The sequence below is a fragment of the Microtus oregoni genome, unplaced genomic scaffold (genome assembly GCF_018167655.1).
Source record: "Microtus oregoni isolate MIOR12 unplaced genomic scaffold, Mior012 000003F_ref0000135, whole genome shotgun sequence".
Classification (NCBI taxonomy): Eukaryota; Metazoa; Chordata; class Mammalia; order Rodentia; family Cricetidae; genus Microtus; species Microtus oregoni.
In genome coordinates, this window is record NW_024543062.1 from 23,611,374 (window position 1) to 23,626,719 (window position 15,346).

The 15,346-nt window shown below is 43.0% G+C and overlaps 1 protein-coding gene and 1 pseudogene across 2 annotated transcripts; both read left to right on the top strand.

Moving 5' to 3' along the window:
- The first annotated feature begins 1,383 nt into the window (after window positions 1-1,383).
- Pgam5 (PGAM family member 5, mitochondrial serine/threonine protein phosphatase) lies at window positions 1,384-11,632 on the top strand. Of its 2 annotated transcripts, none has more exons than XM_041647895.1 (6): window positions 1,384-1,626; window positions 5,838-6,016; window positions 6,845-6,970; window positions 7,054-7,142; window positions 7,237-7,370; window positions 10,347-11,632. In XM_041647895.1, exons 1-6 carry the CDS (start codon window positions 1,436-1,438, stop codon window positions 10,495-10,497), a joined length of 870 nt encoding a protein of 289 aa, XP_041503829.1. In that variant the 5' UTR covers window positions 1,384-1,435; the 3' UTR covers window positions 10,498-11,632. The 2 variants fall into 2 exon arrangements, with proteins under 2 accessions (XP_041503829.1, XP_041503835.1); XM_041647901.1 differs by having other exon boundaries at window positions 7,240-7,370.
- A 132-nt stretch (window positions 11,633-11,764) lies between these two features.
- LOC121445761 lies at window positions 11,765-14,356 on the top strand (annotated as a pseudogene).
- Window positions 14,357-15,346: the final 990 nt, after the last annotated feature.

The following is a 15,346-nucleotide window of genomic DNA, read 5'->3' on the forward strand; positions in this document are numbered from 1 at the left end:
AAGCTCCAAGCCAGTCAAGGGTACATAGAATGGTGAGGCCTATCTGAGAAGGAAATAACAACAACCAAAACCAGAAAAGGATACCCAATCACAGAAGAGCAGTCTGTTGGGAGTCCTAGAACACAGATCAGAGGGACCTACCTCCCCATGGGACACTGAGGCAGTAGGTAAGCACTTTAAATAAAAACTATACTATAAACGTTAGTTAGTTCCATATTGAAATTTTGTTAAGCCTTTATTGTACATACCCTATAGATACTTTCTATGAAAGATTAAAACATTTTACAGGTCCTGCTCTGGTGTGCGTGGCAGAGGTCATTCCAGGAAAGCAGCCTCTTATGGGCAACTAGTCACACTGCCTTCATGGCAGCCAGCTGTTTTGACTCTGGGACCTGTGCAGACACCTCTGCAGCTGCAGTGGACCACCACAACCTTAGCTATAGACTTGCTCCCATCATGACCATTCTAGACAGCACCTACTGATGCTGGAAAGTAGTACTGTGAGCAAGATGGGCGTTGTGAACTCTGATGACCTTGCAATGATTTCATCCAGGCCAGAGGGAGAACTCTTCCTTGGTGGCTGTACAGAAAGCCTCTGATTATTGTGAACATTGGTGAAGGACTACCAGGACAACTGTCACACCCCTTTTCTCTCTATAAATAAGTGGGCTGATACTCATTTTCCAGCCAGTGGAAATGCAATGTGGTATTAGCCATTGCCAAAGGCCAAGGATCCTGAGACTGTCTGAGGTTTGAGGTTTGTTCAGGAGCAGTAATATTACCAAATGCCTGCTGCTGCTCACTGCTGGTCAAAGCTGAAAATTATAATAGCTGCAAAGTGCTAGGCCTGCTGCTGGTTAAAGCCCAAGGTAGTAAGTCTCTGGGCCTGCTAGTCTGGTCCCTTGGCCTCAGGCTCAATACGGCTAAGAGCTGCCAGCCCTGAAAGGGCAGTTGGACTACTTTCTTACTCAGAAGGCCCTGGTCCGGTCTAGGGCTAGGATTAGGGCAGTAAAACTTGGAGGCAGAATGAAAGGTGCCAGGGCCTAGCTGTAGGGAATGGAGAGCTGATAGTTTAATGCAGGTTTATAATTGCAGGTAAATGGAACGAATTCTGGAGGTGAAAGTTGATCGTTGAAGAACAGTATGCATACACTTAAGGATTATAAAAGAAAACAACAACTCTAGATCTACAGCAAGAGCAAAACCTGAGGATTTTCAGTTCACCTAAACCCAATACCAGATTTTGATCCCCTGGGGACTTACCCACCAAAGGAAGGGGACCCATGCTTGCCACATAGAGGCTACCGGTAGGTGGCGCCCGAGTCCGCCTTTCCTGCACTATGAGGGTAGAAGGGCGGAACTTCCTCCAGCCGGAAGCAGGCACATGCGGAAGTGTGTCCCTGGCATACTGCCGTCTGGCCGCGCGGTTTGAGGCATGGCTTTCCGGCAGGCGCTTCAGCTAGCGGCCTGCGGTCTGGCGGGTGGGTCGGCCGCTGTCCTCTTCTCCGCGGTAGCGGTGGGCAAGCCGCGCGGCGGCGGGGATGCAGACGCGCGCGCGACCGAGCCTCCGACCTGGACAGGAGCCTCGCGTCCGGGGCCCGGCGTCTGGGATTCCAACTGGGACAGGTGCAGGGACGGGAGGGTGGAGCTCGGGCCTGGTTCCTCACCCTTCACAGTAGGGCAGATGTCGGTGCACTTGAGGGGTGTGTATGAGTGGGTCTAGAGTTGCTACGAACTGGGACGGCTGGTTCTGAGAGTCCCAGTACCAGGACGACGCGTCCTCCAAAGGGTCTCAGTGCCTGGACTATCCGTCCCTGCGAGGGTACCTATACCCGGCCGGATAAGTTCGTCGGGAAATCCTTGTTCAGAGACAGTACACCCGAAGGTCCGTGTCCAAGGACTTATCTTCTAAAGGATTAGTGTGTGTGTGTGTGTGTATAGTCAGTCAGTCAGTCAGTGTTTTGATATATAGCCCAGCTTGTCCTCACAGATTCTCCCGAAGCCTGCGGAAAATTAGGTTTTCAAGCATGCTGTTTACAGAGAATCTGTGCTTAGAATTAAGTAGAACTAAAAGTTAGGTTACCCATGGATGCCTGATATATAGTGTCACATGCCTTTAATCCCAGCACTGGGAGTCAGAGGCAAGCAGATCTCTGAATTCTAGGACAGCATGAAATATGTAGAGAGAACCTATCTAAAAATACAAAAGAAAACAAACAAACAAAAAAACCCAAGAATTAGGTTGCCTTATTTAAATTTGTTTCATATAGCAAGGGTTGCATAGAGAAACCCTGTCTTGAAAAATAACAACAAACAAAAAGTTTGCTTCGTATTTATTTGCTTGCCACATCAGCAGTGTGCATGGACCGGTACAGGGAATATTAGGTGGGGGAAGGATGCATCACAGATGGAAAAACAACTGCCGGAAGGGACTAGGAAGTGGGCATATCCACTTGGTTCTTTTCTCGTGGGTTTTCCTCTCTGACAGAAGTCTCCAAACTGTATGGTCCATCCAGCCCGACACATTCCTGCATCCACAGCAAGACTTTGACTTGGCAGTGTATGGACTAACAGTTTAGTCTGTACAGATAATGCTTGAGCCACTCCCACACTCTTCAGTCCTTCCTCTTCCATCATGGTTGTAATTTTGGCAGGTTTGACTTGTGCTGTTTCTGCCTCCTACGTTATTATTATTTTTTTTATATTTATTGAGCTCTACATTTTTCTCTGCTCCCCTCCCTGCCTCTCCCCTACCCCCTTTAACCCTCCTCTAAGGTCTCCATGCTCCCAATTAACTCAGGAGATCTTGTCTTTTTCTACTTTGTACTTCCCATGTAGATTATATCTATGTAAGTCTCTCTTAGTGTCCTCATTGTTGTCTAAGTTCTCTGGGATTGTGGTTTGTAGACTGGTTTTCTTTGCTTTATGTATAAAAACCACCTTGAGTAAGTACATGTGATAATTGTATTTCTGTGTCTGGGTTACCTCACTCAAAATAATGTTTTCTAGCTCCATCCATCTTCCTGCAAAATTCAAGCTGTCGTTATTTTTTTCTGCTGTGTAGTACTCCATTGTGTAAATGTACCACATTTTTCTTATCCATTCTTTGGTTGAGGGGCATTTAGGTTGTTTCTAGGTTCTGGCTATGACAAACAAAGCTGCTATGAACATAGTTGAGCACATGTCCTTGTGGCATGATTGAGCATCCTTTGGATATATACCCAAAAGTGGTATTGCTGGGTCTTGAGGAAGGTTGTTTCCTAATTTTCTGAGAAATCGCCACACTGACATCCAAAGGGGTTGTACCAGATTGCATTCCCACCATCAATGCAGAAGTGTTCCCTTTTCCCCACAACCTCTCCAGCATAAGTTGTCGTCAGTGTTCTTGATCTTGGCCATTCTTTCAGGTGTAAGATGGAATCTCAGAGTTGTTTTGATTTGCATTTCTCTGATAACTTAGGATGTTGAACGTTTCCTTAAGTGTCTTTCAGCCATTTTAGATTCCTTTGTTGCGAGTTCTCTGTTTAGGTCTGTACTGCATTTTTTTTTTATTAGATTATGTGTTCTTTTGGTGTCCAATTTCTTGAATTCTTTGTATATTTTGGAGATCAGACCTCTGTCTGATGTAGGATTAGTGAAGATTTTTTTCCCATTCTTAGCCTGTCATTTTGTCTTGTTGACCATGTCTTTAGATTTACAGAAGCTTTTCAGTTTCAGGAGGTCCTATTTATTAATTGTTTGTCTCAGTGTCTGTGCTGCTGGGGTTCTATTTAGTGGTTCCCTGTGCCAATGTGTTCAAGTGTACTTTCCACTTTCTCTTCTATAAGGTTCAGTGTGGCTGGCTTTATGTTGAGGTCTTTGATCCATTTGGACTTGAGTTTTGTGCATGGTGATAGATATAGGCTTATTTTCATTCTTCTACATGTTGATATCCAGTTATGCCAGCACCACTTGTTAAATATGCTTTCATTTTTCCATTTGATTTCTTTTGCTTCCTTGTCAAAAATCAGGTGTTTGAAGATGAGTCTTCTATTTGGTTCTATTGGTCCTCCTGTCTGTTCTTATGTCAATACCAGGCTGTTTTCAGTATTGTAGCTCTGTAGTAGAGTTTGAAGTCAGGGATTGTGATGCTTCCAGAAGTTCTTTTATTGTACAGACATTATTTGTTTTTGTTTTTTGAGACAGGGTTTTTCCATGTAGCCCTGGCTGTTCTGGAACTCACTCTGTAGACCAGGCTGGCCTTGAACTCGGAAATCTCCCTGCCTCTGTCTTCTGAGTGCTGGGATAAAAGGTGTTCACCACCATGCATGGCTCCTGCCTCCTACATTTAACTGAGTAGCTTCAGTTTCTTCAGCTCCTGTATACCAAGTCCACTAATTGCAGTCCTCAACCATTGTGATGACCACTACCCCAGTGATTTAGTGTGACCTAGAAAAGAGCTCTATTTTTATTTAATTTAATTATAGTAGTCCCTCTGTATTCTGGGGGATTGCTTCCAGCATCTCTAAACATACCAACATCTATGTATGTTTAAGAGTGTAGTATTTGAGCCAGGCGATGGTGGCGCATGCCTTTAATCCCAGCACTCGGGAGGCAGAGGCAGGCGGATCTCTGTGAGTTCAAGACCAGCCTGGTCTACAGAGCTAGTTCCAGGACAGGCTCCAAAGCCACAGAGAAACCCTGTCTCGAAAAACCAAAAAAAAAAAAAAAAAAGAGTAATATTTGCAGATAACCTAGATGTCTAGGTTTTTCTCCTGTATACTTTAAATTATCCCTGGATTACTTACCATACTGAATAAACTTGCCATGTAGGTAGTTGTTAAATTATATACCTTGAGGTAAAATCACAAGAAAAAAAAAAGGCCTGTTTGGTACTGGTGCAAATGTTTTTGAATATTTTTGAAACCTGGTTGATTAAATCTATGAGTGTGGGATTTACTTATTATATAACTCAAACTAGCTTTTTCTGATCCTTCTACCTCAGCTTCTTGTTAGGACTATAGATTTATACTGTGAGAAAGTGCAGCCAAGGGCTCCACTCTAGTATTTTTCATTTAAATTAGGAATGTTAGTGTATACCTGTAATCTTTCTACTTGGAAGGCTGAAGTAGGATTGCTGTGACCTCAGCCTGGGCTATGCTAAGAGACCATCTCAAAACCAACAAAATGAGTAAATAATGAGTGAAACAGCCCCATAACTAGTAGATCCATATAGATAATACAGTTCGAGGCTCTGCTCCAGTGCAACTACTCATATGCTCACAGCCTCTTGTCACCTGGCTGCATATCTGCAGCATTACTGAGTTTCTCCTTTTTTTCTTCTCTTATGCATGTGTGTGAGATCACATGTGTGTAGGCCTGTGTGAACCTCTGAGGTAGTAGATATCGAGATTCTTCTTGATCGTGCTTCCAGATTATCCTTTAAGGCATGGTCTCTCAGTCAAACCCAGAACTTGCTAATACGAATAGTCTCACTAGTCAGCTTCTTCTGGGGATCCTGTCTCCACTTTCTGAGGCTGGAATTATAATTATAGGTGGGCCACTGTGCCTACCAATATTTATGTGGCTTCTGAACTCCAGTCTTCCTGCTTGTACTTTAACAAGCATTTTAACCTCTGAGCCATCTCCCTAGCCCGTCTTTGCCAAGAACATGAACCTTGGGCTTCACATGTCTCTTGTGCCCACTGTTGCATTTTCCTTTTGTCTGGTCTTTTGGTAAAGAGTACAGGTATGCTCTGTAAGGCTGATCTCCCTGGGCTTGAGTTTCCCTCTGTCCTTTTCCCAAGTACTGGAAGGTGTCTTGACAAGAGGTCATTACGATATGTTTTCACAATTAGGCGAGAGCCACTGTCTCTCGTTAACCTGAAGAAGAGGAACGTGGAATCTGGAGAAGAAGAGCTGGCATCCAGGCTGGACCACTATAAGGCAAAGGCTACAAGGCACATATTCCTCATCCGTCATTCCCAGTACCATGTGGATGGCTCCCTGGAAAAGGACCGCACTCTGACCCCATTAGGTAGGACTCCTTGAATGGTCTTGAAGTTAGAGCAGCTGAAATTGGAATATAGGTCTTCTCCCCTTCTTTCCCTGTTACAGCCCTGGTGGTGATGGAGACAAGAGTCTCAACTGTGTAATCTAGGCTGGTCTGGATTCCTGATCCCCCTGCTTTGCTTCCCAAGTAGGTGGAAACATTAGAATACATGGTAGTGTGCATTTACATTTTAAACTTTTTATTTTCTTGAGACAGAGTTTTTCTGTGTACCTTTGGAGCCTGTCCTGGCACTCATTCTGCCCTCAAACTCACAGAGATCCGCCTGCCTGTGCCTCCTGAGTGCTGGGATTAAAGGCATTTACCACCACCACTTGGCCTTAAACATTTTGTTGGGATGGCATATTTCCCATTTGTACACATATTCAAAGCTGGGTGGTAATATGTCTCCAGCCGTGTTCTCTAGCAGATTGTGTTGTCGTATTGTGTCTAATTGTCACAAGACAGTAGGCCACTGTGATGATGAGACTTGATTTTGTTCTCCGCCAGTCAGTACTGGAAATTGAAGCCAGGGTCTTGCGTACTAGGCAGTTGTTCTACCAGTAAGATATATTATGTTCCCAATTGGAACTTTATTTTGAACATAGCTGAGTAAAAATAAGAGAAACAGCAAAGGGTTCACATTCCACTGCTTATAAGTTAACTCATTGCTGCTTATCAGGTGCATTTTTCCTTGGGGTTGAGGACAACTGATTGTTTCTTTGCTCCCTGGTTAAGTCTATTATAGGACAATGTCTTCAGTGGTGCTTGATGGCACGTCACTGGTATATGACTTTCAGTTATTTTTCTTTCAAGGTCGGGAACAGGCTGAACTTACAGGGCTCCGACTTGCAAGCCTGGGATTAAAGTTTAATAAAATTGTTCATTCCTCCATGACCCGTGCTGTAGAGACCACAGACATCATCAGTAAACACCTGCCAGGTGAGTGTTGGTTGTCTACCATGTGGAGGGTATAAATTCACTCTTGGGGATACATTGCTGAACAGGGATCAGCTCTTTTCCAGGTGTCTCCAGAGTCAGCACAGACCTGCTACGGGAAGGTGCCCCTATTGAACCGGATCCACCTGTCTCTCACTGGAAGCCAGAGGCTGTGGTAAAAATGCCATTCCTTGTGCCACTGGATTAGGGCAAGGCCTGTCCTTAGCCTTGTCTGCTTCTACACTGACAACTCCTTGGTCTACTCCTAGCAGTATTATGAAGATGGAGCCCGGATTGAGGCTGCCTTCAGGAACTACATCCACCGAGCTGATGCCAAGCAGGAGGAGGACAGTTATGAGATCTTCATATGCCATGCCAATGTCATCCGCTATATTGTTTGCAGGTAAGTGCCATGTCTAATTCACTGTGTTAGCACCCATCTTTCCTGGCCTTGCGTTTCTGCAGCCTAGGAGCTTCTTCTGTCTTGACTTGAAGGGAATATTGGTGAAGCTAGATTAATTGTCTATAGAATGCCTGTTTCACCTTCCTTTATTAGTAAACCCCCAGTGAAACTGGCCTTGACAGTGTATATGGTCAGGGAGCTGTGTTCTGGTGTCCGCAGCCTTTTGAGAATGGTGAATGTTTAGGGACCATTCAAGAGTCCTGTTTTCCAAACACTTGTTCCAGCTGCCTGTTGCTGGATGCTGCCAGTAGCAGTCAGCAGTAGACTTATTCTGAGATTTTATTTCCTTTGTCCTGTTGGTATCAGAACTTCTCTATTAAGTACCATCTTTCTCCATGTTTGTGTTTGTGAACAGTGTGGGCACCTTGTGGGTCAGGATACTTGTCTGCTAGTCCTGTACATGTGTGTAATCATGACCTGTGATTGTTTGCTGCTCAGTTTACTTTGTTTTTGAAATTTTCTTCACTTTCTGTAACAGGCTCATGCTGTTTCCCTGCATGCCCGTTTTAGTCACTTTTCTGTGTGCCAAGGTAGTAAGTAGCCTGCTCCCTATTCTTGGATTGTCACGTTTACCATGATGTATGTTCCCATCACAAGCTGACCAGCAGTCCAGGGATGGCTAGGGAACCTCATGGTCAGATAGGTAAGCATCAGTCCCAAGAAATTACAAGGTTGTGCTGAAAAGCTGGGAGTCCCTACTAGGCTCCAGGAGCTCCATATCAGACTGAGAACTGTTAGTAGGAAGGAGGATGGTGTGGTGGACAGGTGATTTGTTTATATTCTCTAATAAGAGCAAGTGCTTCTAGGATGATGTGGTCCCAACTGCTTATCAGGATAAACACTCAACATGTGAACAAGCCAGGAGTGCCCCATTTATTTTTTACCTCATTATTCTGTGTCAGCCCCTGATAACTGACAATGTTGAAAATGCAGAAAGCAGCTCGGCAGTAGTACCAGGTCCTATTCAGGAGTGATCATCCTGAGTTGTGAAGGGTAACACTAAGACTACATAGTAGTGTGGGCTGAGGTGTGGTGTAATATAAATAGCTTATCTGGAATATATAGGAGCCTGGATTTGATCCTCATCACAAAGAAAAACTGCTTTAATATTTAAAAAATGTTATTTTATGTGTGCCATAGAACTTGTGTAGAGGTCAAGGACAACTTTGTGGAGTTACTTCTCCTTTCTTCTATCTTTATGTAGGTTCCAGAGGCTGAACTCAAGGTTCCAGGCTTGCACAGCAAGGGCCTTTGCCCAAGTTGAGCCATCTTATGGGTCTACTTTATTGTTTAAAACTATACTTTGTATCAGATATGGCACACATTTTCAATCCTTTAATCCCAGCATTTAGGGAATAGGCAGATCTTTGTGAATTACAGGCTAGCCAGGATTATAGTGATCTCTTAAAGTAACCCATTTATGACCTGGGTGTGGTGGCACATAGCTTAATATCAGCACTTGGAAAGCAGAGGCAGGTGGATTTCTGTGAATTCTAGGCTGGTTCTATTTATAGCAAGTTCCAGGTGAGCCAGGGGTTGCAGTGATACTGTCTCAAATAAAACAAATGAAACCTGTTTATGTGAAAAATCTGTACAGTCCCTTGAGGATCTAGAAGCTCTTTTTTTAAAAAAAATATTTATTAGGTATACAATATTCTGTCTGTGTGTATGCCTGTAGGTCAGAAGGGGGCACCAGACCTCATTACAGATGGTTGTGAGTCACCATGTGGTTGTCGGGAACTGAACTCAGGACCTTGGGAAGAGCAGGCAATGCTCTTAACCTCTGAGCCATCTCTCCAGCCCTCTAGAAGCTCTTTTTAAGCAGCAAGCCACCACAAAGTATACCGTGTTCTAGCAGACTGGGCTAGAGATGTAGCGTCTTGTCGAGTGCTTGCCTAGCATGTACAAAGACCTTGGTTTGTCTCCAGCAGCACAGAAACCCAGTGTGGCTGGGCAGTGATGGTGCACTCCTTTAACCCCAGCACTCAGGAGGCAGAGGCAATGGATCTCTGTGAGTTCAAAGCCAGCCTGGTCTACAGAGTGCATTCCAGGACAGTTAGGACTATTAACAGAGAAACCCTATCTCAAAAAATTGGGGGGAAAAATAGGCCGAGTGTGAGTTTGAGTTATATAAAATTCTATCTTTAAAAACCAGGGGTTGGGGTGGGATTTCCCATGTCCCTTTTCAGTATTAGCCAGAACACATCACAGGGTTTTTACATATTTACAATTTAAAATTGACAAGCCTACTAGCAGGAAATGTCACACGTGTTGGTAGACTAAGTTGAACTCAATTCAGACTAATTCCTGAGGATAGAGCACATTCCATTACTAGAAAATGGCAGCGACAACACCAAAATGTTCAGCAAATACTCGTGTGTGTGTGTGTGTGTGTAGGTGCCCTTAGAGGCCAGAAAAAGGATTCCTTGGAGCTGGAGGCATTAGAAGTTGTGAGCTGCCCAACATAGGTCCTGGGAATTGAACTCTAGTCCTCTAGAAGAGTAAGCAAGTGCTCTTAACTGTTGATCTCTCCAGCCCCAATACTTGTGCCCTTCAAAAGGAAAATCCTGTCAGGGTCATGCATTATACCTCTATCCTGGGAGACCAGCCAAGTCCTGTCAGAAATATTTCTCTCCTAATTTGGATGCTTCTTGTTACAGTGCAAAACAGCCTTGATATCATTAACTCTAAGTACATTTCTGACTTAATTGGGTTGAAGCCTTGTCCCCACGGGTCAGATTTTTACTTAGTGTACTATTAGGACCTTTCCAATGAGAATCTTTTCCTTGAAGACAGTATGGCTTCAGTTACTGGCCCAGCTGAACATACCTACTCCAAAAGACTGTCAGCTGCCTGAACCAAGAGCAGTACTTCACCAGCCTGAGCTTTTTGCTAGTATCATCTCTCTCTCCCCAGAGCACTGCAGTTTCCCCCAGAAGGTTGGCTCCGCCTGTCCCTCAACAACGGGAGCATCACCCACCTGGTGATCCGACCCAACGGTCGTGTTGCACTCAGGACCCTTGGGGACACTGGGTTCATGCCCCCAGACAAGATTACTCGGTCCTGAGGCTGCCTGCAGGACTGCACCCTCCTCTGCTGGTGGCCTGGCTGCAGCCTTCCCTTCCCTGTCCAGATTGTGCTGTGGCTTCATGTTGTCTCCAGGAAGAGGATATCTGAATGTCACATTTGGGTGCTCATTTCTGGTCTGGGCTGCAGAAAGCAACTTATGGGTTAGATGGTCTTTCTGAAAGCTTCCTACCTTAGCACTACCACTGGCACAGCTCTACAAGGTACAGGAACCTTCTGGGGCAGAAGGCAGACATAATCATGAGGACTGAAGTGGCCTGACTGTGTTTTATCAGGTGATTACAGCAGATCAACTCAACAACCCATAGGCTCTGGCAGAAAACCTGTCAGGCAGTATAGTGGTTGTCTGCAACTCATTGTTTCATATCCTATAATCTAGGAACTTTTGTTGCTTAAATATTTATCAGATATTTTCCTCACATGAGTTCTTACTTTGTAAACTCACTTGTCAGCTCAATTAAGAGATTCTGTGTCTATTGCATCTTGAAGGGCTAAGGGACTGGCATCCTATAAGGTAGACTACAAGCCATGGAAGAAGTGGCATTACAAAAAGGCTGTGGTCTGTAAATGGCAAATACATGACAGCCCTGTAAGAAGATGTTTGGAGGCAGTGAAATAGCCCAGACTGACAAGATTTAGGTGGCATGTGCTTGTAATTCTAGCACTTGGGAGGCCAAGGTAGGATCCTAAGTTTCTTGCTAGCCTGAGCTATGTAGAAAAACCAAGTCTTAAAGAAAATATTCTAGAGTGCTACTGGTTACTGTAAACCTTTGGGCTTGTAGGTTAAGTTATTTAGAAATGATGTGTTTGTTTACTCCAGAGAGTCTGATAACGTAGAAGAAACTGGTTTGTGTGTATGTGTTTTTTGTTTTTGCATATTTGAGACAGGATCTTACTGTTGCCCAGGCTGGCCTCAAACTTGAGACCCTTCTCAGTCTTTAGAGTGTTGGGATTGTAGATATATACTACCATACCTGTCCCCAAAAAATCCCTATACAGTTTCTATGAAGTGGTTGTGAGTATTTTCTGTAATCAATACAATGAGTTGAAATATTTGACCCATCTCTCTGTCCTGTTTGGAAACAAGTATGTAATAAAATTTTACTTCTTTGTTGTTTGTTTTTTTTTTTTTAAACGATATAATTAGAAACCCTTTCTCAGTATCTTCTATCCCAGGGCTGATCCCAGGTATCCTGCTTGGAGGACTACCTCCCATAGAAGGTACAATGCTTCCTGTTCAACACTAGGCCTGAGAGGTGTCACTTGGAAGTAACCTTGGCTACCTACATTCCACTTTGTAGAAGTAGTTGGAACATGCATGCCAGGCTGTCAACTTCTAAATGCAAAGCTCAAGGCTACTACTTGACCTTCTGGGAATGTAAAAGCATTTCACAGGGAGATAATGACTTGCTTGGGGTTAGTGTACTACGAGTATCCCCACATGGTACAGCCTCCATAACCTTCAAGGACTGGTAGTATTTTAGGAACAAGCCTTAGCTATGAGGTAAGGCCAGCCCCTAGTATATATAATGTGTCATCTTTCTTGGAGGCTGACAGTCATCTGTAAAGACAGTGATCACTCATAGCAATGATCCTGCAAGCTGACAGCACGGACGGCCCCTAGTCAGTTGCCCTGTCCCTTCAGATCCCAATTCTTATCAGTGGTCAAAAAAATCACACTGCAAAGTGATAGCAGAGAATGACATAAGACATACTGAAAAGCAGGAACAAGAAACTAAGGCCTGCACAAGTTTGTTGGTTGGTCATGATACCAGTGATCCAATAGATTCCAAATGCTCCTGAGTCAGGCATTGTGTGCTGGGGCTGTTAATACACACAATGCTATGTCAAAATCTAATTTTCTGACTTTAAAATTATACTGTTATTTCTCATTTGTCTCAGGAAAACATTGAAATGAAGTACAGCTCAAGCCCAAAAATGACCATACTAATTATTAAATTTGAAGCCAACCTCGCAGAGCTGAGTTTCTAGAGTTTGTAAAGTTATAACCAGAATGCAGCATTAGGCTCAGTTTAAGAGCTCAGTAAGTTCTGGGAATAACCTGTTTTCAAAATATGAAACTTTTTATAATTTTTAGTTTTCTTATGGTCTATACCTACACGTGCTATGAACACTGGGCAGGAGTGGGTGCCCACCAAGAGGCCCAATAGCTGTGATGGCAAATGCTTCTGTGGTGCCGGGTACGGAGACCACATGCCTTGGTTTGGGACAGATGTTTAATGATTTCTGAAACACTGACCAAGTGGTGTGCCACTAAATGGCATTGATTCTTCTTGACTATTGTGTTTTACTTCATTTCAGTGGTTTCAATGAGACAAATAAGAGATACTGAAATGACTAGAATAAAAATATAGAAAATGACTAGATTTTGACATAACAAGTGTGTGTGTCAATAGCCCAGTGAGCAAGGTCCAACTCAGGAAGCAAAGTCCTAACTACTTCCTCTGAAAACAGCAAAAATCAATAGCATCTGGTATTGGTCCCTGCCACAGTGCAGCAAGCACTAATTTTCAACAACACTGTACTCTGCTCTTCTCTAGAAATGAACACTAGGGATTTCTGTTGTCTCTATTACAAAGTTCATCCATACCATGCCACTTCAGGAAAGATGCTTTACACACTCCATCACACATTACAAACTAATGGTTGTTTAATAAAAAGATTAGTTTCCTACCACTTCCCACTTCCATAATCAAATGGTATCAACTATGTTAGAATGAACGAAAAACCAGCAAGTAAACTTGTTCAGTTCAAGGCCATTGAGTCAACAGAAGACTATTTCACAAATATCAATGTGATACACAGATTAATGTACTTTCCCATGAAAATACTGCTTAAAGTTTTCAAAAGGAATTCTGCCCATTAAGTGATCTTTCTGAAAGCATTGTATAAAAATGATAAAACAGTGCTTAATGACATAGAATTATCAGGTGTTACTAACAGGTATCATACTACACACTAGTGGAAAAACAGTCCAACGGTGGCTTAAAGCTTATGGCTCAGCATGTAAAATTGTCACATCCAATGACCTGAGTTGGATCCCTGCAACCTACAGAAGTAAAATCTGACCTCCACGCTTGTAAACCTGTAGTCTGTGAAGTGAGCACAAAGCTAGTACTTCAATTTTTATTTGAGTATCGGCCAACAACAAGAAGAAAACAGGGTCTGGAGAAGGGGGTGTCTGGAGGCGCCATGTTGGGCCGGGAAGGTGGCAAAAAGAAGCCCCTGAAACAGCCCAAGAAGCAGGCCAAGGAAATGGACGAGGAAGATAAGGCTTTCAAAAAAAGCAGAAACAAAAAGAGGAGCAGAAGAAACTCAAGGAGCTAAAAGCCAAGGCCGCGGGGAAGGGACCCCTGGCCACAGGTAGAATTAAGAAATCTGGCAAAAAGTAAGCTGTTCCTCATATCTGAGATGATGGTGACCCTCTTCCATTCCTATTTAAACATCTGGATTCCCTGCCATAACATCTTTGCCATCTACAGCTAGAATGAAGTGTTATCCAGGAGCCTGTTAAACATCTGGATCCCCTACTATAACATCATTGCCACCTATAGTTAAAATGAAGTGTTATCCTGGAGCCTGTTGTACATTGTAACAAACTTTTGTAAAAAAAATAAATAAAAAATACAAAAAAAAAAAAGAAAACGGGACAAAATGGTAAGAAAATAAGATCATAGCTGGATATATAATGTATGGGTTTTTGTTTCTTTTGAGAACAAAGATAATCCTTTTAGAACTGTATTGTTTTCAGGTCACTATATTGAGTTGCTTACACAGGGGAATGAAAACCCTTCATGTAATAAACTTTGAATCCAAAGTCCTAAATCTCAATTGTAGTATTTCTGACTCATTTGTCACATTAAAATAAGCTTTAAGAAATCCTAAACATCTCAACTCAGAATTTTTTTTTTTTTTTTTTTTTTTTGAGGTAAGGTCTCTATCTGTAGTCCTGGCTGTCCTCAAAACTCACAAAGACCTACCTGCTTCTGCCTCCTGAGTGCTGGGATTAAAGGTGTGTACCACCAAGTCCAGCCAGAACTTTCAGGAACAAAAGAGAATCTTAATACCCATTTAGTTGCATTGTACAATCTCAAAATCTAAATTCAGGAAAATTAAGAATAACTCATAAAAGGCACTGAAGTTGGCAAAACCAGTGGTATAGTTTTTGATTGGGATTAAACACAGCCAGTGTCTACAGAACGCTACTGCCTGTGTGCAGGCCAGTGTGCCAGAGAGCCAGGAACTAACTTCAGCAAGGTGGTCTTACACTCTTGTGGCTAGTGACAAGGAAAGTAAACATAAGCAACTGAACCGAGTTTACAGTTAAAAATGTCAGGTTTTAAACTGTAGTGTAATGCTCTTTAAATGAATTCTAAGGTATGGATTTACTTGTATAATCATGCTCAATTAAGTCTCAGGAAAAATATTAAGACTAGGAAACTTCCACATTACCTAATTATCATTACACTGACAACTAAGTGAAAGCATACTGAAGTTCTGAGAAATAAGAATTGCTTTTTCAGTTATTGCTGGTAAGTTTTCTATGATTACTGAAAAGACTCCCAATGGCTTTAACTTTTTTACCCCCACAAGAAAAGTTTTTAATCTAGCAATGTTTTGGGCACTGCTACTGAAGTCTGAGATAGTCAAGAACCCTTTGTTTCCCTGTCACCTGCTTTCTCATAGTTGGAACAACTAGGATTAAGTGACAAACACGTTTTTGCCATTGCATATCAGAAAGCTGATACCAGGGGCTGGAGAGATGGCTCAGAGGTTAAGAGCATTGCCTGCTCTTCCAAAGGTCCTGA

Coding starts and splice junctions, on each gene's coding strand:
- Pgam5 (XM_041647895.1), top strand. CDS start 1,436: ATGGCTTTCCGGCAGGCGCTTCAGCTAGCGGCCTGCGGTCTGGCGGGT. Junction 1,627..5,837: donor TGGGATTCCAACTGGGACAG/GTGCAGGGACGG, acceptor TTTCACAATTAG/GCGAGAGCCACTGTCTCTCG. Junction 7,143..7,236: donor ACTGGAAGCCAGAGGCTGTG/GTAAAAATGCCA, acceptor GTCTACTCCTAG/CAGTATTATGAAGATGGAGC.